General features: G+C 38.2%; 1 protein-coding gene across 1 annotated transcript in view; it reads left to right on the top strand.

The window, feature by feature from the left end:
* The window catches only part of LOC128204709 (cadherin EGF LAG seven-pass G-type receptor 2-like), a 32,188-nt gene extending 9,587 nt beyond the window's left edge, over positions 1-22,601 (top strand). Inside the window, exons 6-17 of the mRNA XM_052906111.1 lie at positions 727-896; positions 5,505-5,675; positions 5,984-6,108; positions 10,248-10,422; positions 10,699-10,857; positions 15,887-16,021; positions 16,683-16,805; positions 17,522-17,707; positions 18,984-19,171; positions 20,473-20,598; positions 20,896-21,016; positions 22,273-22,601. Coding sequence (XP_052762071.1) covers positions 727-896; positions 5,505-5,675; positions 5,984-6,108; positions 10,248-10,422; positions 10,699-10,857; positions 15,887-16,021; positions 16,683-16,805; positions 17,522-17,707; positions 18,984-19,171; positions 20,473-20,598; positions 20,896-21,016; positions 22,273-22,601 — 2,008 coding nt within the window. The remainder of the gene's footprint in view (positions 1-726; positions 897-5,504; positions 5,676-5,983; positions 6,109-10,247; positions 10,423-10,698; positions 10,858-15,886; positions 16,022-16,682; positions 16,806-17,521; positions 17,708-18,983; positions 19,172-20,472; positions 20,599-20,895; positions 21,017-22,272) is intronic.

The raw sequence follows: 22,601 nt of genomic DNA, 5'->3' as shown, positions 1-22,601 counted from the left end.
GGAAACAGGTATGCCGAGGTGTTTGAAAAAAACTAATCGCCTAATCAAATCCCGGAATAAACACAAAGAGGAAGCGTTTTATCTGGCGTTGACTGCCCTTTGTTTTGATTAAAATAGTGAAGAAAAAGAAAGATTATCATATTTTTAAGTTTTCTTTTAAAGCAAAATGTTGCCTTCCTAGGTAGCATATATGACGTAATTTATCACGTGATATACACACACTGTTAAATGTCAGTTGCACTTATAAACAAGAACGTTGTTAATTATTTAAACTCAACTAGGCTTGCCCCTGTAGGTTCTATTTAATGATATTGTTTATAATGTATTCCTGTATTCTTTACATGTATGGTGATAATGTGTATTAGGTATAAATACACATGCAACGTCTCGATCACGTTGACGTCCGATGGACGTTTCAACGATACAGTTGAACGAACATCTTTGTAATGCAGCACTGAAGATCGGGTCCTTTCTAGCATGTAACTATACTGGTTACGCAGATTCTTTATTAATTATAAAGAAGTCTTTAAAGTAAAAGCAACACATGCTGTTTAAAGCGAAATACTATTCTTCTTAGCATTGCAGTGACAGTTTTTAAACGCCAAGGTTACTCGCTTTGACTTTCCGCTTTAATCAACTACGCCGAGGTTTGAAGTCTTGATTATGATGAGTATCCATTGCTCTTATTCAGCCGTACCACACTCGCTTCTTAAATCAAATCCGCAGGTGGACTGACGGGGCGGATATCATCACCCACAAGGACGGCGGCAACGGTGAGGCTGATCAAAACAATTATATGGCCTTAGCCACGAAAATTGTTGGGGACGAAGTCGACTGGAGTGGTGCCACTGTAACTAATGACCGCTCATACGGGATAAGAGCTGATCTCAACCCGAGTAAGTAGATTACATGGGAGCGAATCTCCATCCGAGTAAGTAGATTACATCGGAGCGAATCTCCATCCGAGTAAGTAGATTACATCGGAGCGAATCTCCATCCGAGTAAGTTGATTACATGGGAGCGGATCTCCATCCGAGTAAGTAGATTACATCGGAGCGGATCTCCATCCGAGTAAGTAGATTACATCGGAGCGGATCTCCACCCGAGTAAGTTGATTACATCGGAGCGGATCTCCATCCGAGTAAGTTGATTACATGGGAGCGGATCTCCATCCGAGTAAGTTGATTACATGGGAGCGGATCTCCATCCGAGTAAGTTGATTACATGGGAGCGGATCTCCATCCGAGTAAGTTGATTACATGGGAGCGGATCTCCATCCGAGTAAGTTGATTACATGGGAGCGGATCTCCATCCGAGTAAGTTGATTACATGGGAGCGGATCTCCATCCGAGTAAGTTGATTACATGGGAGCGGATCTCCATCCGAGTAAGTTGATTACATGGGAGCGGATCTCCATCCGAGTAAGTTGATTACATGGGAGCGGATCTCCATCCGAGTAAGTTGATTACATGGGAGCGGATCTCCATCCGAGTAAGTTCATTACATGGGAGCGGATCTCCATCCGAGTAAGTTGATTACATGGGAGCGAATCTCCATCCGAGTAAGTTGATTACATGGGAGCGAATCTCCATCCGAGTAAGTTGATTACATGGGAGCGAATCTCCATCCGAGTAAGTTGATTACATGGGAGCGAATCTCCATCCGAGTAAGTTGATTACATGGGAGCGAATCTCCATCCGAGTAAGTAGATTACATGGGAGCGAATCTCCATCCGAGTAAGTAGATTACATGGGAGCGAATCTCCATCCGAGTAAGTAGATTACATCGGAGCGGATCTCCATCCGAGTAAGTAGATTACATGGGAGCGGATCTCCATCCGAGTAAGTAGATTACATGGGAGCGGATCTCCATCCGAGTAAGTTGATTACATCGGAGCGGATCTCCATCCGAGTAAGTTGATTACATGGGAGCGAATCTCCATCCGGGTAAGTTGATTACATGGGAGCGAATCTCCATCCGGGTAAGTTGATTACATGGGAGCGAATCTCCATCCGAGTAAGTTGATTACATCGGAGCGAATCTCCATCCGAGTAAGTTGATTACATGGGAGCGAATCTCCATCCGAGTAAGTTGATTACATGGGAGCGGATCTCCATCCGAGTAAGTAGATTGCATGGGAGCGGATCTTCATCCGAGTAAGTTGATTACATCGGAGCGGATCTCCATCCGAGTAAGTTGATTACATGGGAGCGAATCTCCATCCGAGTAAGTAGATTACATCGGAGCGAATCTCCATCCGAGTAAGTTGATTACATGGGAGCGAATCTCCATCCGAGTAAGTTGATTACATGGGAGCGAATCTCCATCCGGGTAAGTTGATTACATGGGAGCGAATCTCCATCCGAGTAAGTTGATTACATCGGAGCGGATCTCCATCCGAGTAAGTTGATTACATCGGAGCGGATCTCCATCCGAGTAAGTAGATTACATCGGAGCGGATCTCCATCCGAGTAAGTAGATTACATCGGAGCGGATCTCCATCCGAGTAAGTAGATTACATCGGAGCGGATCTCCATCCGAGTAAGTAGATTACATCGGAGCGGATCTCCATCCGAGTAAGTAGATTACATGGGAGCGAATCTCCATCCGAGTAAGTTGATTACATGGGAGCGAATCTCCATCCGAGTAAGTGGATTACATCGGAGCGGATCTCCATCCGAGTAAGTGGATTACATCGGAGCGGATCTCCATCCGAGTAAGTGGATTACATCGGAGCGGATCTCCATCCGAGTAAGTTGATTGCATCGGAGCGAATCTCCATCCGGGTAAGTTGATTACATGGGAGCGAATCTCCATCCGGGTAAGTTGATTACATGGGAGCGAATCTCCATCCGAGTAAGTTGATTACATCGGAGCGAATCTCCATCCGGGTAAGTTGATTTCATGGGAGCGAATCTCCATCCGGGTAAGTTGATTACATGGGAGCGAATCTCCATCCGGGTAAGTTGATTACATGGGAGCGAATCTCCATCCGGGTAAGTTGATTACATGGGAGTGAATCTCCATCCGAGTAAGTTGATTACATCGGAGCGGATCTCCATCCGAGTAAGTAGATTACATGGGAGCGGATCTCCATCCAAGTAAGTAGATTACATGGGAGCGGATCTCCATCCAAGTAAGTAGATTACATGGGAGCGGATCTCCATTCGAGTAAGTAGATTACATGGGAGCGGATCTCCATCCGAGTAAGTAGATTACATCGGAGCGGATCTCCATCCAAGTAAGTAGATTACATCGGAGCGGATCTCCATCCAAGAAAGTAGATTACATCGGAGCGGATCTCCATCCAAGTAAGTAGATTACATGGGAGCGGATGTCCATTCAAGTAAGTAGATTACATCGGAGCGGATGTCCATTCAAGTAAGTAGATTACATCGGAGCGGATCTCCATCCAAGTAAGTAGATTACATCGGAGCGGATCTCCATCCGAGTAAGTTGATTACATGGGAGCGGATCTCCATCCGAGTAAGTTATTACATCAGAGCGGATCTCCATCCAAGTAAGTTGATTACATTGTAGCGGATCTCCATCTAAGTAAGTTGATTACATGGGAGCAGATCTCCATCCAAGTAAGTTGATTACATGGCAGTGGATCCCCCCCCCCCCGAGTAAGTTGATTACTTGGGAGCGGATCTCAATCCGAGTAAGTTAATTACATGGGAGCGGATCTCCACCCCAGTAAGTTGATTACATGGGGGCAGATCTCCATCCGAGTAAGTTGATTACATGGCAGCGGGTCTCCACCCGAGTAAGTTGATTACATAGGAGTTGATCTCCATCCGAGTAAGTTGATTACCTGGCAGCGGGTCTCCACCCGAGTAAGTTGATTACATAGGAGTGGATCTCCATCCGAGTAAGTTGATAACATTGGAGCGGATCCCCCCCCGAGTAAGTTGATTGAATGGGAGCGGATCTCCATCCAAGTAAATTGATTACATATGAGTTGACTTCCATCCGAGTAAGTTGATTACATGGGAGTGGACCTCCATCCAAGTAAACTGATTACATAGGAGTTGACCTCCATCCGAGTAAGTTGATTACATCGGAGCGAATCTCCATCCAAGTAAATTGATTACATAGGAGTTGACCTCCATCCGATTAAGTTGATTACATAGGAGTTGACCTCCATCCAAGTAAATTGATTACATAGGAGTTGACCTCCATCCGAGTAAGTTGATTACATGGGAGCGGATCTCCATCCAAGTTAATTGATTACATAGGAGTTGACCTCCATCCAATTAAGTTGATTACATAGGAGTTGACCTCCATCCAAGTAAATTGATTACATAGGAGTTGACCTCCATCCGAGTAAGTTGATTACATGTGAGTGGATCTCCATCCGAGTAAGTTGATTACATTGGATAGTGAAGTGTGAATTCAAAAAGTTTTGAAAAGGTTTGATAACAACCTGAATATTATTGTAAAATATTATACATCTTTTCTTGAGTTAACAGATTTCAGTCACGTGACAAGTTTTGGATAAATGGCGGTGTTGTTGCATTTGTCAAACTTTATTACTGATTTAAAGCGGTAAAGTAGAGGTTGAAGCATTTTAAACATGAGAATGTCTGGCCACGTAGGTAGCTATTAAAAAGAAAACATTGATAAAGCCTAATGTTTATTCGTCATCAGTACCTTTATCAAATGTTTATAAAGTCAAATGAGTTAAACATGATAATGCATCATAATTAAACAAATGTTTTTGCAATAACCTTAAGTGTTCGCCTTTAAATTTCCCAATTTAGACAAAACATAGAACTGAATGCAAACTGGATTAATTGTATATTAATTCTTTGTGAAGTGACGCTTCAGCTTGATTTCTTGACGGACTCACAGTGGAATGACCTTTGCATGACGATTTAGGAATTAAACGCCAAATGGAATATAAATTGTATTAAGAAACGTTTTTTTTGGTCAGCATTGTTAAAATATCGTTTCCAAGTCTGTGTTCTCGTTATTACTAGCAACACATGTTTTATGTTAAAATACGGGTATGGTATGGTGTTAATGCACCAGTCAATTGTAACCACGGCCCCCAAGGTCCGGGGTGTACCGGGGATAGCCGGGGAAATGGGCCGTATTTTTACCATCCCGGTGGCCCTGCAGTGCCGGGTGAATGCGGTGGTTTTGTATTCGCACCAAGTATAGCGGGGAATGTGCCTTACTTAGGGTCCATGGGGTGCATTTGGCGAGTTTTTTACCGGCGCTTGGTTATACCGAAAGTCAAAGTCCCCGCTATTCCCCGGACCCGGAGGGGCCGTAGTTACAATTGACTGGTGCATTATAGCTTTATAATTTTGAAGGTATTGGTTTTTACTTGGAAAATGTTGCGCTTAAACTGACCATATATGAGAATAAATACCAGCCTTAGCACAGCAATGGTTGAATGTTTCGATATGTTTGAATGTGTTTTTAAGTTTTCCTCGTGTTAGTTGACAAAAGTGTAATAAGAATATTGCATTTTACATATGAATCGTTTTCAGATAATGACCCCTCATTCACAAATCTCCCCGGATCGACGTCCATAACCAATGCCGCTGCCGCCGCCACAAGCCTGGTCACCATTACCGTCACAGACACAGACTCATATGACGTTGACACACTTGACGTCACAATGACAACAAACGCCAGATATGCTTTCGATACGACAACAAGTAGATCGTTTTATATCATTTCGATTGTTTAAAATATTGAACTTACATATGCCACTTGGTTTATTATTATAATCGTTTACTAGCTATGTTGTTACAAAAATGGTGGGTTATTTTATTATGACTGCAGTTCAATAATGAATGATTGGTTTTAAAATACACCAGACAAATTAGGTAAAAGATCATACGGCAAGCTATTAATTAATCTTCAGTAATCCTACTTTCATGTTGTGTCAATAGAGACAGCGTGCCCCAACAGTGTTTTTCTTCAAAGGACACATGTATCAAATTTATTCATAATTTTCTCTTAGAGATTTTGACAACAGCTAGCAGCCTAACTGACGTTGGATCTACAGTAGACCGGCTTGTGTTCCAAGTTGTTGACCAGTGTGATAACACAGCATCAGCTACATTTACTGTCACAATTACCAATGATGTGAGTGAATATCAGGAGACTGCTTTCATGAATGTACTTAATCGAAATGAATATCAGGGGACTGGTTTCATGAATGTTCTTAATAAAAATGAATCTCAGAAGGACTGGTTTCATGAATGCTTTTAATCAAAATGAATATCAGGGGGACTGGTTTCATGAAAGTTACTAATCAAAATGTATCTCGGAGGGACTGATTCATGAATGCTTTTAATCAAAATGAATCTCGGAGGGACTGGTTTCATGAATGCTTTTAATCAAAATGAATCTCGGAGGGACTGGTTTCATGAATGCTTTTAATCAAAATGAATCTCGAAGGGACTGGTTTCATGAATGCTTTTAATCAAAATGAATCTCAGAGGGACTGGTTTCATGAATGTTCTTAATCAAAATAAACCTCAGGGGACTGGTTTCATGAATGTTCTCAATCAAAATGATTCTCAAGGGGGGGGGGGGGGACTGGTTTCATGAATGTTCTGAATCATAATGAATCTCAGGGGGGGGGGGGCTGGTTTCATGAATGTTCTTAATCAAAATGAATCTAATGGGGTCTGGTTTCATGAATGTTCTTAATCAAAATGAATATCAGGGGTCTGGTTTCATGAATGTTCTTAATCAAAATGAATCTCATGGGGTCTGGTTTCATGAATGTTCTTAATCAAAATGAATATCAGGGGTCTGGTTTCATGAATGTTCTTAATCATAATGAATCACAGGGGACTGGTTTCATGAATGTTCTTAATCAAAATGAATCTCAGGGGAACTGGTTTCATGAATGTTCTTAATCAAAATGAATCACAGGGGACTGGTTTCATGAATGTTCTTAATCAAAATGAATCTCAGGGGGCTGGTTTCATGAATGTTCTTAATCAAAATGAATCTCATGGGGTCTGGTTTCATAAATGTTCTTAATCAAAATGAATCACAGGGGACTGGTTTCATGAATGTTCTTAATCAAAATGAATCTCAGGGGGACTGGTTTCATAAATGTTCTTAATCAAAATGAATCACAGGGGACTGGTTTCATGAATGTTCTTAATCAAAATGAATCTCATGGGGTCTGGTTTCATGAATGTTCTTAATCATAATGAATCACAGGGGACTGGTTTCATGAATGTTCTTAATCAAAATGAATCTCAGGGGGACTGGTTTCATAAATGTTCTTAATCAAAATGAATCACAGGGGACTGGTTTCATGAATGTTCTTAATCAAAATGAATATCAGGGGTCTGGTTTCATGAATGTTCTTAATCAAAATGAATCTCATGGGGTCTGGTTTCATAAATGTTCTTAATCAAAATGAATCACAGGGGACTGGTTTCATGAATGTTCTTAATCAAAATGAATCTCAGGGGGACTGGTTTCATAAATGTTCTTAATCAAAATGAATCACAGGGGACTGGTTTCATGAATGTTCTTAATCAAAATGAATCTCATGGGGTCTGGTTTCATGAATGTTCTTAATCAAAATGAATATCAGGGGTCTGGTTTCATGAATGTTCTTAATCATAATGAATCACAGGGGACTGGTTTCATGAATGTTCTGAATCAAAATGAATCACAGGGGACTGGTTTCATGAATGTTCTGAATCAAAATGAATCTCATGGGGTCTGGTTTCATGAATGTTCTTAATCAAAATGAATATCAGGGGTCTGGTTTCATGAATGTTCTTAATCATAATGAATCACAGGGGACTGGTTTCATGAATGTTCTGAATCAAAATGAATCACAGGGGACTGGTTTCATGAATGTTCTGAATCATAATGAATCTCATGGGGTCTGGTTTCATGAATGTTCTGAATCATAATGAATCACAGGGGACTGGTTTCATGAATGTTCTTAATCAAAATGATTATCAGGGGTCTGGTTTCATGAATGTTCTTAATCATAATGAATCTCATGGGGTCTGGTTTCATGAATGTTCTGAATCATAATGAATCACAGGGGACTGGTTTCATGAATGTTCTTAATCAAAATGAATATCAGGGGTCTGGTTTCATGAATGTTCTTAATCATAATGAATCTCATGGGGTCTGGTTTCATGAATGTTCTGAATCAAAATGAATCACAGGGGACTGGTTTCATGAATGTTCTGAATCATAATGAATCTCATGGGGTCTGGTTTCATGAATGTTCTGAATCATAATGAATCACAGGGGACTGGTTTCATGAATGTTCTTAATCAAAATGAATATCAGGGGTCTGGTTTCATGAATGTTCTTAATCATAATGAATCACAGGGGACTGGTTTCATGAATGTTCTTAATCAAAATGAATCACAGGGGTCTGGTTTCATGAATGTTCTTAATCATAATGAATCTCATGGGGTCTGGTTTCATAAATGTTCTTAATCAAAATGAATATCAGGAGAATGTTTTAATCAAAATAACTTTTCCGTACGATCTCTTAAAATCTGATTCATAAGTAATATTAACCAGACCATGTAATAGCTGAAAATAATGCGTCTGCTTTCAAAACAAAGTTAAACATTGGCCAATACATGGTTCGCTTAGTATTCGTAAACTTGATTGTGGTAATACTGTGATAAAAGAATTGGCAAATCATTATTTAATATATAAACTACCAGTTAATTTTTTTTAAATACAATGCCGGAGTGTGTTTGAAGTTTGAACTATGTACACATGCTTGGTTGATCGTTTGCTTTGATGATTTGGTATTTGGATGAATGGACATCTTAAAGCTGCACTCTCACAGATTTACCGTTTTTAAAACGTTTTTTTAATTTTTTTTTGTCTTGGAAAGAGCAAATTTTTATGTAAATATCTACAAACCAATGATATAAGATTGCTGACAAATGGTCAGATCGCAGATTTTCATATTTCCTTTCGATAATTAATGTTTTATGGCTAAAATCAACGGTTTAAGAAAAATGCATAAAACATCAATTTTTTTAACTTAAATTATATAAATATCGGTCAATTGTTTTATCAGCAGTCTTATATAACTGGTTTCCATGCAATTTTGCAAAAATGGCTTGTTCCAAGACAAAAAATAAAAAAAGTTGTCAAAACGTTCAATCTGTGAGAGTGCAGCTTTAAGGTATTCGATATACAAATGCGTTTGCCAATTGGTAATCAAATTTAATTCATATCCGTCAATGCCAAAAAGGATCAAATCTAAGAACATTTGTACTTATTCCCCGGAGTTCATTGTACAAATGCGTGTCATATTTGCGAGATTGTAAAGGAGTGAATAGTTCTGCATTACAATGTCCAAAAGCATTGTGAGTTTGTAATGTTTGTGTCGGTTTATTTTGCACATGTTTCCTCTCTCTCTCTCTACTCTCTACGAAATAGAATGGGGTAAAAATTCACCCACTATTTATCTAATTGAACATTTTATATTAAGTTCATTCGTGCTTGTCTAAGATATTACATTTATTCAGTACATGTTTTATCAATTTATAGAATCAATAACTACAATTACGTACTATTTGTCCCATTGAATCACATAACATTTGCTAGGATTTAAACAATACTGTTAGAATATTTAATTTGATGATAATATCTTTTTAATCTATTTTAAACTCATTTATTTTACAACGATTAATAAACAAGAAATCACAGCGTATTATCAATAACTTTCGTTGGCACGATATTACGCGAGAGTGTGGTCTTGTGTTGTGGTGGAAACTGGAGTACCCGGAGAAAACCCACTTGTCCGGCTTGGTGACCACAAACCAAACTCAAATATTTGTATAATCTAGTAGCAAAATTAGGTCGACATTTGCAAAAATAGTTGGTAAAACTTTTGCACCAGTGTAAATGCTTATTTATAATGGGATCCAGACTTGTCTTCACTACTTAGATGTAAAAGATTGCTATTATATAATTCATAGCAGAGTGAAAATGTATTATGTACCCGGATAGATTAAATAATTGTATGGCGTAAATAACAAAATATTATCATTATCACACAATAACAAAATATTATCATTATCACACAATAACAAAATATTATCATTATCACACAATAATAAAATATTTATGACCAAACGACGTAATGGATTTTTTCAAAATAATCTCAGAACTGCATAATTATGAATGCTCTCTGAAATACACACGTATTCGTATTACATTTCTGTACATCGAAAAACATAAAGCAACGTTTCACTCCTCAGCCGCCAGTAATCCAGAACCTCCCAGCATCCGAATCACTGAGCGAGGATGTTACAGCAGAGACGCTTATATTCACCGTCACCGCCACTGACTCAGCTAATGACGTTACATGCTCGCTTGCGGCAGGAGTACCAACCACGTTACCCTTCCTGGTTAAGCAGATACCGTCATCAACTGGTGTGTGAAAATGTATTTTAACATGGAAACCTTGACATTGAACGTAGCAGTATTTTGAAAACGTCATTGAGGAAACCAGATTGTTTCCTTTTGATATTATGAACATGTTCCTGCGTGCTTTGCTATTGAAAACACGTCATTTTAAATCAGAGAAAAGTTTACTTATGTATCTGAATTAATTCTAAAGTAGTGGTCAAGAAGAAGTTCCTAATTTCGATCGACAAATTTAAAAAGAAATTTCAAATTCTCAAAACTTTTATTTTATTATATTTTCAGATTATGGCATTTACAGCAAGTCTAATCCTGGCTTTGATTATGAAGCAACAAACTCTTACACTTTTAACATCGACTGTTCGGATGGATATAGCTCGGATTCAGAAGATTTCACCGTCTATCTTTTGAAAAACGCTGCTCCTGTTTTTGTCAACCTGCAAAGTGTGTATTTATCTAATTGTTTTATTAGTTTCACCTTGCCCGAAATTTACACATAGAGAGCAATTAATGCTATATCGGAACCAAGCCTTCCATGACTCAGTATTTAAAGGCCTAGTTTAAGGAATTTTTGGCATGATAATCCCCGGCCCCAATTTCTCGACACTTCTTAAGCTTAACAGGCTTAAGTCGCTTATTTCAATTAGCCAAAATACATATTTATAGTATTTTTTATAAATGAGAAATGTTTTTTTTGTGATAGTCGTAGCGATAATTCCTATCTTAAGTATTAAACCATTTAAAAGGGGTATATAAAACGCAAAAAAAATTGAAAGACAAAACAGTGGGTTTAGATTAATCCTGTTATAAGACACTCAATGCACTGTATTCTTCAAAACAACAATTTTATACCATTCTCTTTCGTGTAATTCTCCTCTGATACCGTGATATGGTCAATCAAAGGTATTGTTATTGTTTTCCGGTAACAGAACGCATGTGTTTGCAGATAGATCAGCACATTTAAGAAAATGCTTACTGGTTCATTCTGGTAATTTTGAGAACCCAGGTTCGTCCCAAATTTAGTAAATCTATGGCACACTTTGATAACGATGAAAAGGCGTCGATTGTTTTTCCCTATACATGTATTTGTACTATAACGCGCGGAAGAAGGGTCCATCTTTAGCGAGGAAGCCATGATTCACCCATAATAACGCGTAAGCCGCTCTTCACCTACGATAACGCGGAAGCCGTGATTCACCAACGACAACGAAAGAGTGGTGATTCACCTTAGATAACGATGAAGCCGTGATTCACCTTATATAACGTTGAAGCCGTGATTCACGTACGATAGCAAGGAAGCCATGATTCACCTTAGATAACGATGAAGCCGTGATTCACCTTAGACAACGTTAAAGCCGTGATTCACCTACGAAAGCGAGGAAGCCATGATTCACCTTTGATAACGTTGAAGCCGTGATTCACCTTAGACAACGTTAAAGCCGTGATTCACCTACGATAGCGAGGAAGCCATGATTCACCTCCTATAACGAGGTAGCCGTGATTCATCTACTGTAACGAGGTAGCCGTGATTCACCTACGGATTGCAGAAGACGTGATTCACCTACGAAAATGAGGAGGCCATGTTTCACGTACGATAACGCTGAAGCCGTGAATCACCTAGATAGCGCGATAGACGTGCTTCTCCAGACGTGATTCAATAACGAGAAAGCCGAGGAAGCCGTGATACACCTATGATAACGCTGAAGCCGTGAATCACCTAGATAACGCGGTAGACGTGCTTCTCCAGACGTGATTCAATAACGAGAAAGCCGAGGAAGCCGTGATACACCTATGATAACGCAGAAGCCGTGATTCACCTACGATAATGAGGTAGCCATGATTCATCTGCGGTAACGAGGAAGTCGTGCTTCTCCAGGGTTGCCACCGAAGTCTTGCAAGGCTAGATCATCACGAAATTCAGGCTCAGCGAGCATGGTAACCTTTTGCATGGTAGGATACAGGAATGGCCGGAGTTTTACACAACTAGTTTATGTAATCAAGCCTGCTAGATATAAGGTGACCCCCCCCCACCCACCCACATTTTTGGCTTCAAATTTCGAATCAAAACTTAGGACATTTCTATACAAATATAAATTACTTTTTTCTGTAATGATGCGTTTTCTGCATTAGGTTAAGCAAAATTATTGTTAATGTTCTCGGCCACAATATTTCATTTTCATTTCCTTCATGTTAGTCATTTGTTTGCCCAAAACTGTATCAACTGTTTGCACAAAACTGTCAATAATAAATAAACGAACATCTTCATGCGATGTTTACGTATTTCAAATGGTGCTTTATGCGGGGCAACCTAAATGCAGTGATATATTTGCCGCATAATGTATGCGCCGGCGACATTATGCGGCAGCGTGGTGCCTCTATGTCGCACTATATACGAAAATGTTTCAGAACTCTTCACATTTCAAGAGTTAATCTAACATTTTCTGTCGGTATACAACGTACAGTAATATTTTCATTCATGGCCATATTTTCGCACCTTTTATTGCAATGACCAAAGGCTTTTTGTATATCATTGTTATTATAATAATACACCTATTTATAGAATATTTAATAATAATATAAATAGACTGAAAATGCAATAAATGGAAGGCAGAAAATAATATGAAATAGTCAAAATAAGGCAATTAACTCATTTTTGAAGTATTGTCATTCCAGCATAAAGCTCTTAAAATATAATATTATAACATGCAGGTTTTATTTCGCACCACTGCATGAATTTATACAAATATCATTTCCACGGAAATGTAATATAAATCTGCCATTTAAACCTTCAAGTTTTGTATTATGATAAAACCCCAGGGTATCAAATCTTGGATGAATTTGTACGGAAACTAGCGGTGCTGGTTCTCGAAACTGGCTCTGAGAGACACCGCTCGTACGTGTGGTCGTGCATGGACAAGATCTGTCTTCTGTCTTTCTTTCAGGCTCTATGAGCCACCATCGTACATGTGTATGTGGTCGCACATATTTCGAGATCTATCAAATTACTATTTAATTATTGATTACTTTCTTATCTTTGCCTACCCCCAAACTTATTTTTTTCCATTACACCCCCTCCCCTCTTTACTCCTTAAATCTCAATAACTTTCTTATGTGCTTTCAACCTCTCAACTCCTGCATCTTATCTCCTTCCTCAATCTTCTTCCCCTGTCACTTTATAATTTTGCCTGTACCTCTCCCATACCTCCAACAATATCTTTACCACATTCTATTTCTCCTCTCTCCTAATTTCCGTCCAACTCTTTTATCTTTCTTTCTTCCCTCTTCTCCCCTCTCTCTTCCCCTCTTTACCTCCCCCTTTTCCCCTTCTTCCCCTTCCCTTTCCTCTCCTCTTTTTCTTTCCCTCCCCTTTCTCTCCTCTCTTTCTTCCTCTCTTCTTTTTAATCCCCATTCTCTCCTCTCGCTCTCATTCCCCTTCTTTCTTCCCTCCCCTTCTCTCCTCTCAATATGTCCATCCTCTTTTCTCCTCATTCTGTCCTTCCCTTTAACTCCTCTTTTCCCTCCCCTCCTCTTTCTCCCTCCTTCTCAACCTCTTCTTTCTCTCCTCTCTTTCGTCCACGTCTCTTTTTCCCCTCTTTCTCTCCTCTCTTTCTTATCCCCTTCCTCTCCTCTCTTTCTTCCCCTCTTCTTTTCAATCCCCATTTTCTCCACTCTCTCATTCCCATTCTTTCTTCCCTCCCCTTTCTCTCCTCTCAATCTTTCCCTCCTCATTTCCCCTCATTCTGTCCTTCCCATTATCTCCTCCTCCTTTCCTTCCCCTCCTCTTTTCTCCCCCTTTTCTCTCCTCTCTTTCTTCCCCCTCTACTTACCTCTTTCTCCTAATCTTTCTTCCCCTCCTATTTTCTACCCTCTTTTCCTCTCTATCTCCCCCTTCTCTTCCCCCTCATCTTTCTTCCCCTCAAAGACTGTTTCCCCTCTTTTTCTTTTGTTCTATATAAATATATAAAACAATTTTACTTCAATCAAATAAGTTCAATTAAATACAGGTAGAACATTTATTTCATACGTGCTTTACACACATAACTCATTAACCGTGTCTCCCTTACTATATAACCGCCAACATGTTATGACAATTATTCTTTTAGCAGAGTGTTTTGAGGTTTTTATACAAGATTTGGGATGAACATAGGTGCTAAAAACGTACAGAATGAACCAGTAAGCATTTTCTTAAATGTGGAGATCTATATCAAAAACTGGCTGACCAAAACAAGTCGTTTCAAATAATATCGTTTATAACATATTGATAACAATGGTAATAACCCCAAACAATGAACCAGGGAACCTGGAAGCACCTGACATTACTGTCCTTGATTAACTAACAATGAACCAGGGAACCTGGACGCACCTGACATTACTGCCCTTGATTAACTAACAATGAACCAGGGAACCTGGAAGCACCTGACATTACTGCCCTTGATTAACTAACAATGAACCAGGGAACCTGGAAGCACCTGACATTACTGCCCTTGATTAACTAACAATGAACCAGGGAACCTGGACGCACCTGACATTACTGCCCTTGATTAACTAACAATGAACCAGGGAACCTGGAAGCACCTGACATTACTGCCCTTGATTAACTAACAATGAACCAGGGAACCTGGAAGCACCTGACATTACTGTCCTTGATTAACTAATTTACTTGTTTCTTTTGTGAAAGTTTTATGAAATTAAGATGTTCTAATGAAATGTTCAATATGACAGGTTATTGAATGTTAAGCTGGTTCTGATATTTAATATGCTTTCCATGGATAAAATGCTAAGATAACTTACAGGATGCGTTGTGCATAATTTTGCAATTGATGTGCAATTATTACGTATGTGGTGTGTTGTTATGTTTTTTCGTTATGTTATTAAAGACCGAAAAAGATTTTGGAAATTGCAAAAGCATGACTATAGCATCACACGTACTGATTCCAGGTTTAACCATTTAAAATCATGATGATACTATGTATAAAGAATGTGTTTCTTTCTGATATTATGAACTTTAGTAAATCGAAATACTTGATTCAGTTCGATTATCGATAGCAAATATATTTCAAACACTATGTTGAATAAAGAACATGTAGGCTATGAGGAGGGGAAAAACATATTTGCTTCCGCAGAGGGGGCAGAGGGAGGAGAGAGATTTTGTAGACAATGGTTTTATGTAAGTGAAGTTTAAATGTCGGTTATATCCATCGGGGCGTTAACATAGCTTATTTTGTGGCGTTTTGCTTAAACTTTGAGAAAATCATAACTTTCAAAATTAATTGGGGGGGGGGGGGGGGCTTGTCAATAGGCATCTGAAGGTCTAATACGGTTACAAGTTTTATTTTGTTGTTAATAAATGTACTAATAATCACTTTATATTAACTTCTATAAACAGCGGTAATGTTTAAGAAAAAACCCACTTCATAGTAATTCCTTATATAATTAACTTTTTATTAACTTAATGCATGCATACTCATTTTAGACTCTACGTCCATATCTACGACCGATCCAGTTGGTACGACTGCGTTTACCGTTCTAGTGACCGATGCTGAAGGGGACGATTTGACTTTCACCATGTCATGTAGCCCGTCCTGCGGTCCTTTCGAAATCTTTAACTGTAAGATTGACTTTCTTTCACTGATACTTGTAGATAAATTATGTTTTAATAAACTTTTACGAAGTAAAGTGTTGTATTATACATAAAACTTTATAGCATTGTAATTTTAATCATGTTTGTAAACCGCATAATTTCCACCTAGTATAGCGTTCGGAACTTCGCGCTCATTTTTATCGAAAACAACCTCGGAATATGCCTGTACATTAGTTGAAGTACTTCAAACATTTCTGAATTATATCATTAATTACTTGTAGTGTTTTTGAGTCGTATTTTATTGATTTAAGTTTACATTAATTATCAGTGAAGTGTATTATAGCAAACATAATTAAGATTCCCAAGAGTAATGTCATGAAGTTTAACTGCTAAATAAAATTACTACGCGATCTACTTGCAGCGGACTTAAACGTACAGCTTTTTGAGTATGTAAACCGTCCAAATACATCCGATGTTGTTTTCGATAAAAATGGCTGAGGAGTTTCGAATGCATTTATATGTGGCAACATTTCCACGTACAAAATGTATTGAGGATGAAATAATAAATTGATAAAAATGAAAACTAAATTGAAAAATATTGGATTTTTTTTTCAAATTACGTTTTACAAAACCTGTATATGAAATGCAATAAAGTTTTGAATTTTAAACAAATGTTACACCTTCATAGCGGGTCAAATTCAAATCAACACTGACTTAACCGGACACACGACGGTTGGATATGACCTAGAAATCACCGTGTCTGATTCAAAGAACACGGTTGGGCCGAGGCTTCTTACTATAACATTAGCGGGTAAGATGGCAGTTTACATTTAAAATTTGTGTGAAAAATGGTTATATATTACTATCGAGAAGGTTATAATGGAAGATAAAAACATCGCCGTCTTTAAAGCTGCACTCTCACAGTTTACCGTTTTGACAATTTTTTGTCTTGGAATGAGCAAATTTTGCGTAACTATCTGCAACCAGTGATATAAGACTGCCGACATAAGATCAGATCGCAGATTTTCGTATTTCCGTTCGAAAATAAATATTTTATAGCTAAAAGCGTTACTAACGGTTTAAGAAAAGTGCATAAAACATCTTTTGAACTTAAATATGAAAAAAAAAAACTTTTTGTCAGCAGTCTTATGTCACTGGTTTCCATGCATTTTCGCATAAAATGTCTCGTTCCAAGACAAACAATAAAGAAAGAAGAAGTTGTTAAAACGTCCAATCTGCGAGGCTGCAGCTTTAACTCTCAAAACTGTCTAAGTGGGTGATAGAGGTAAGCCGACCCTTGAAAGTGTAGTTAATCATGTTCTTGTAGTTCGGGATTATTACTAATTCTCTCCAAAATTAAATACCATTTATGTCTGTGCAATGCGGGAGTTGACATGTTCTCTCGATGCTATGTTAATGCTTTCGACGATCCCCCTTCCCGAATATACTCAAAATAACGTCTTATATATAATAAATAAATGCATGCATTTAGACGGTGGTGATTTTCATTAGTTATTTTATTTACAGATATTAACGACCCCGTTATTTTGACCAACCTGCCATCCACTGTAACGATCACAGAAAACGTTGCTGTAGGAACCTCAGTTTTTGACGTCTCCTATTCTGATTCCGATGCTTCACAAACACGCACGTTTGCTATAACAAGTTCGTCGCCCACCAGTGGCACCGGATATTTCACGATCGACCGTGACAGTAGGTTGTTTTTTTAATAAAATAAAATGAAATTTATAAAATCAATGCAAAAAGGGAAACTTCAGACTGGATAAAATGGCATTTTTAGCGTTTTATGTATGCGACAACCATTAATTTCCTTACAATTCTATTCAAACCCAATTGATTGAAGCAATTAAAAGGGTAAACTTGAACAAAATATTAACATGAGGTAGCTCTCTAAATCTTAAACATAGAGAGTACATCCTGGACCACATCAATACTCATAGTATTTAATTAATAAAATCGTACCATAAGAATAGCCGTTAATGCAAAATAAACCCTTATAGTAATCGCATAGAATACAAATATAAAACTTAGGACATCATGTCACTGGACTATTCAGAAAGTAATGTTTCAATAGTATGAAGTTTATTTTAGGAACCTTTGAATATATACTGATGAATCATTTGTTTAGAACTCCGAAATGATGAAGATAAATAGCTCAGTGGCTTAACAACGCCTTAAGTTAATTTACCAATGGGGACCAAATGTCAAAAAGTATGATTGGAACACACTAACATAATACACCTGTATACGAAATGTTCATGGTTCGATTCGCCCAAGTTAAAGAACAAAAACATCCTACTATTATTTTTTTTCCAATCTCAAAATCAAACTTATTTTGTTCATTAGCATTTCTCACAATGTTAATATTGCCATGTACACTGAATTTCTTTTCGACCGTGTAATGAAAGTCTTTAATCAAGGTCGGAGTCAGGCAGTTAAACTCACATTTGAATGTTTCTGTTCACTGAAAATTGTTATGGTGAATACACTTAGCTATGAAAGGATTCTTACTTTAAATGCACCTGTCAATTGTAACCAAGGCCCCAAGGTCCGGGGATATACAGGGGATAGCCGGGGAAATGGGCCGTGTTTTTACCTTCCCGGTGGCCCCGCAGTGTCGGGTGAATGCGTTGGTTTTGTATTCGCGCCAAATATAGCGGGGAATGTGCCTTACTTAGGGTCCCTGGGTGCGGGCATAGCGGGGATTTTACCATCAGTTCGTTCCCGCAGGGCGGGGTTTTTTCCCGGGCTTGGCTGGACCGAAAGTCAAAGTCCCCGCTATTCCTCGGACCTGGAGGGGCCGTGGTTACAATTGGCTGGTGCATAACTTTATGCTTTTTGACACTAAGAGCTACCGTACCTAATTCATGATATGTTTTGTATTATAACTTTGTTATGAGGTTACAATTGAAGTCACATTTTCCCTTTTCTGATCAGTGAATGCACAACTATAATGTATTGCCTTCAGCCGGGAGAATAACAACTTCAGCACTAATTGACTACGAGACCATTGCAGCAACATCGTTTGACTTAAGTGTCACAGTAGCAGACCCTGTGACGTCAGATGCGGCGGCATTGACCGTTATCATTGCAAACGAAAACGAGGCTCCGTCGTTCGGTCAGGCTAGTTACAGTCTCTCTGCGGACGAGGGCAACGTGTGTATGATTACTCACCTTTTATGTAAACAGTGTGTGTATACCACGTGATAAGTTACGTCATAAATGTTACTTAGGAGGGCAACAGTTTTCTTCGAATGATGACTTCTTTTTTTCTTCATTATTTTAAATGAAATAAAGGGCAGTCTATGCCGCTTAAAGAGCTCCGTCTTCGTTTTATTACTGGGGTTTGATTAGGTGATTAGTTTTCTCAAACACTTCGACAAACCTGTTTCCAAAAGAATGTTTTGACAGTGCTCCGTCAGAGGGCCGTTTTGTGAGAAGGGTTTTCGAAGTGTTTTTGAGATTAAACTCTCTATCAAACTCACAAGGCGGGGCTATTAAAGAGGCGTAGACTGCGCCATGTTTCCTTTAAAATGGTAAATAAATAGTAAAGTTATCTTTGTTTAAAGTCTTCATTTGAAGCATAATATTGCCTTCCGACGTAGCATTTCTGACGTAATTTTCCACGTGGTATAAACACACTGGTATAGTTATCTTTATAAAAACCTGAACAGCATGCACAAAAGCTGTAATCAAATAATAGCACGAAGAAGTTAGGGTGACACGACATTTACTAACATCATGATTATTGTGTTCTTTGTTCGGAAAAGAGCATTACCAGTGTGAGAATACCACGTGATAAATTGCGTCATAAATGCTACGACGGAAGGAAATATTTTGATTTGAAAAAAAGACTTAAACAAAGATAACTTCACTACTTGTTTACCATTTTAAATGAAACATGGCGCAGTCGACGCCGCTTACGGAGCCCCGCCTTCGGTCTTTTACCAGAGTTTGATTGAGAGTTTAGTTTCTTAAAACACTTCGACAAACCTTTTCACAATACGGCCGTCTGACGGAGCACTGTCAAAACATTATTTTGGAAACAGGTTTGTCGAAGTGTTTGATGAAATTAATCACCTTATCAAACTTCGGTAATAAAACAAATGCGGGGCTCTTTAAGCTTTTTAAACTGCCCTTTGTTTCATTTAAAATAGTGTTGTAAAAGAAAAGTTATCTTTGATTTAAGTCTTCATTTTAAGCAAGATGTTGCCTTCCGACGTAGCATATATGACGTTATTTATACATATAATATAATAATAGTAATTTATAATGGTATACACACACTGATTACATATGTTAAACGATTGTTATTTTCTGTTAATAAACAAGTCCTTGGAAAATCATGGCAAATCAATATGTTTTCTCCTCCTTTAAGCTGTGGGCTGGATAAATAAAGATAAGGGTTCAGATGCTAACAGACCATTTGTAATTCTTATTTGTTATTCCCTATGAAGGCTGGCACAGTGATTGGTACACCCTCATTTGGCTTGACAGACCCTGACAATGGAGATTCAAAGACATTGTTATTGGATTGCGGTGCGCAGACGGGCTATTTCTACATGCATCCAACAACCTGGGAGGTTTGTGAACATTCGGTCATTGACTAGTGTTAAAGCGCGCCCTATACATTTGGTATAACAAATATCAAAATGATCAATATTGTATGTTTCTGTAACTCTTTATATTGGATCATGGTAATATATATTTATTAGATTATTAAGAAAATAGCAGTGTAATAATTTCTTATACTGGTCTTATTTCTAACTTCTTCACAAAAGTAAACAAATTATGATTTTTATCCAACTAAATCCGAACTTGACAAATAAAAAAATGACCACATTGGGAATATTTAAATGATGTGACAGTCTTTCTTGTAGATAAAATTCCAGTCTAACTACGACCTTGACGCCAATGCTCTTCCAACAACAGTTCCCTGCACAGTGACCGTAACGGATAACGGGGGGTTAACCGACACTGCCACCCTAACTATAACCATCAGTAAGCATTTTACGTAGTGTTTGTTAGTGAAACAAGCATGTAGTCATATTGACCATTATGCACCAGTCAATTGTAACCATGCCCCCCCCCCCGCAGGGCCGGGGGTTAACCGGAGACAGCCAGGGAAATAGGCCGTGTTTTTACCTTTCACGCAGTGCCGAGTGAATGTGTTGGTTTTGTTTTATAAATATAGCGGGGAATGGGCCTAGGGTCCCTGGGGTGCGGGGGCATTTGGCGGGGATTTCATCATCAGTTCATCTCCGCAGGGCGCGGATTTTACCCTCGGTTGGCTGGACCGAAAGTCAAAGTCCCCGCTATTCCCCGGACCTTGGAGCTGTGGTAACAACTGACTGGTGCATTACCTTTACATCAAAAGTTAAGAATTAGTATTTACTACTTGTTCTAATATGTAAACATATTTTGTATTTCTGTTAGCCTTTGCCTTGAATGCTCTGTGCTGGGTACCATAATGATAATTGATAGAATAATATCTGGTTCTTAATATATTTAACTTCCACATGTCTCATGTGATAAAACCATTTTAGTATTCCTCAAATGACTTTGCCTGTGAAAGGGTTCATATAATCATTACTTCGTGTTCCGTAATGTAAAATGTGACAATTTTAATATGACCTTCAAAACCTTGAAAATATAATTTTTCTTTCTTACATCTGATTCAATGCTCTTGCAGTTGATAAGTATATTTGTTAGAATTCTCATAATTCAGTAAATTATATATATAGTATTTCAATGAGTGTTTACGTATTACATATTATAATAAATTGTCTACATACTTTTGAACCATAAAAATAATACTGCATTTGATTAAGGGCAATAGAATGTAATCTCAACATTACTTTTTTGGATTACAATTTACATCATTTTAGCGGAAAATGTTATAATTATGGCAAATACTTTTATGCGCAGTCACCCATAGTCGCTTATGTGTTACTCCGATCTGGTCATTGTTCAGTTTAATTTCATCCCGTCCAGTATTTGACTTAAATAAAAACAAAAAGCATCCCACCCTCCCTTATACTTATTATTACAATTATTATTTTGTTTGTGTTAGTTTGCAATTTACATATATCATAAAATGCCTTGTTAAATGTATTACGGGCATTCGGTCGCACCGTATTATTATTTCTGTCTAATGACTTACTTGTATAACGATTATATTAATACTATTATTCAGTATTAACGATGTATTTATCAGAACTTTTATACTAAATCACGAGCTTCCATTTGTATTACAGACGATGTTAATGACAACGTTCCAATCTTTTCCCCGCTATCTTACACGTATTACATCAGTTATTATGCTAGCGCCGGAACAAGCGTCGGTACGGTAACGGCAACAGACAACGACGCGGGAGCTTACGGTGTAATAACGTACACCCTTGACCAATCGAGTCTCAGCGAGGAGTATTTCGCTATCGATTCTTCGGGGATGATAACGACTAAAATTCAGCCCTCTTCTGGCTCGTTAGGCTACGGTACATCCGTAACAATTACTGCAATGGCGTCCGATGTAGGTGGAAATGAAGATACTGCGACTGTTGTTATTATCGTATCAGGTACATAA

The sequence above is a fragment of the Mya arenaria genome, chromosome 10, assembly GCF_026914265.1.
Source record: "Mya arenaria isolate MELC-2E11 chromosome 10, ASM2691426v1".
NCBI classification, from domain to species: Eukaryota; Metazoa; Mollusca; class Bivalvia; order Myida; family Myidae; genus Mya; species Mya arenaria.
The sequence above is the reverse complement of the archived record's forward strand: the minus strand, read 5'-3'. Positions and strand labels throughout refer to the sequence as shown.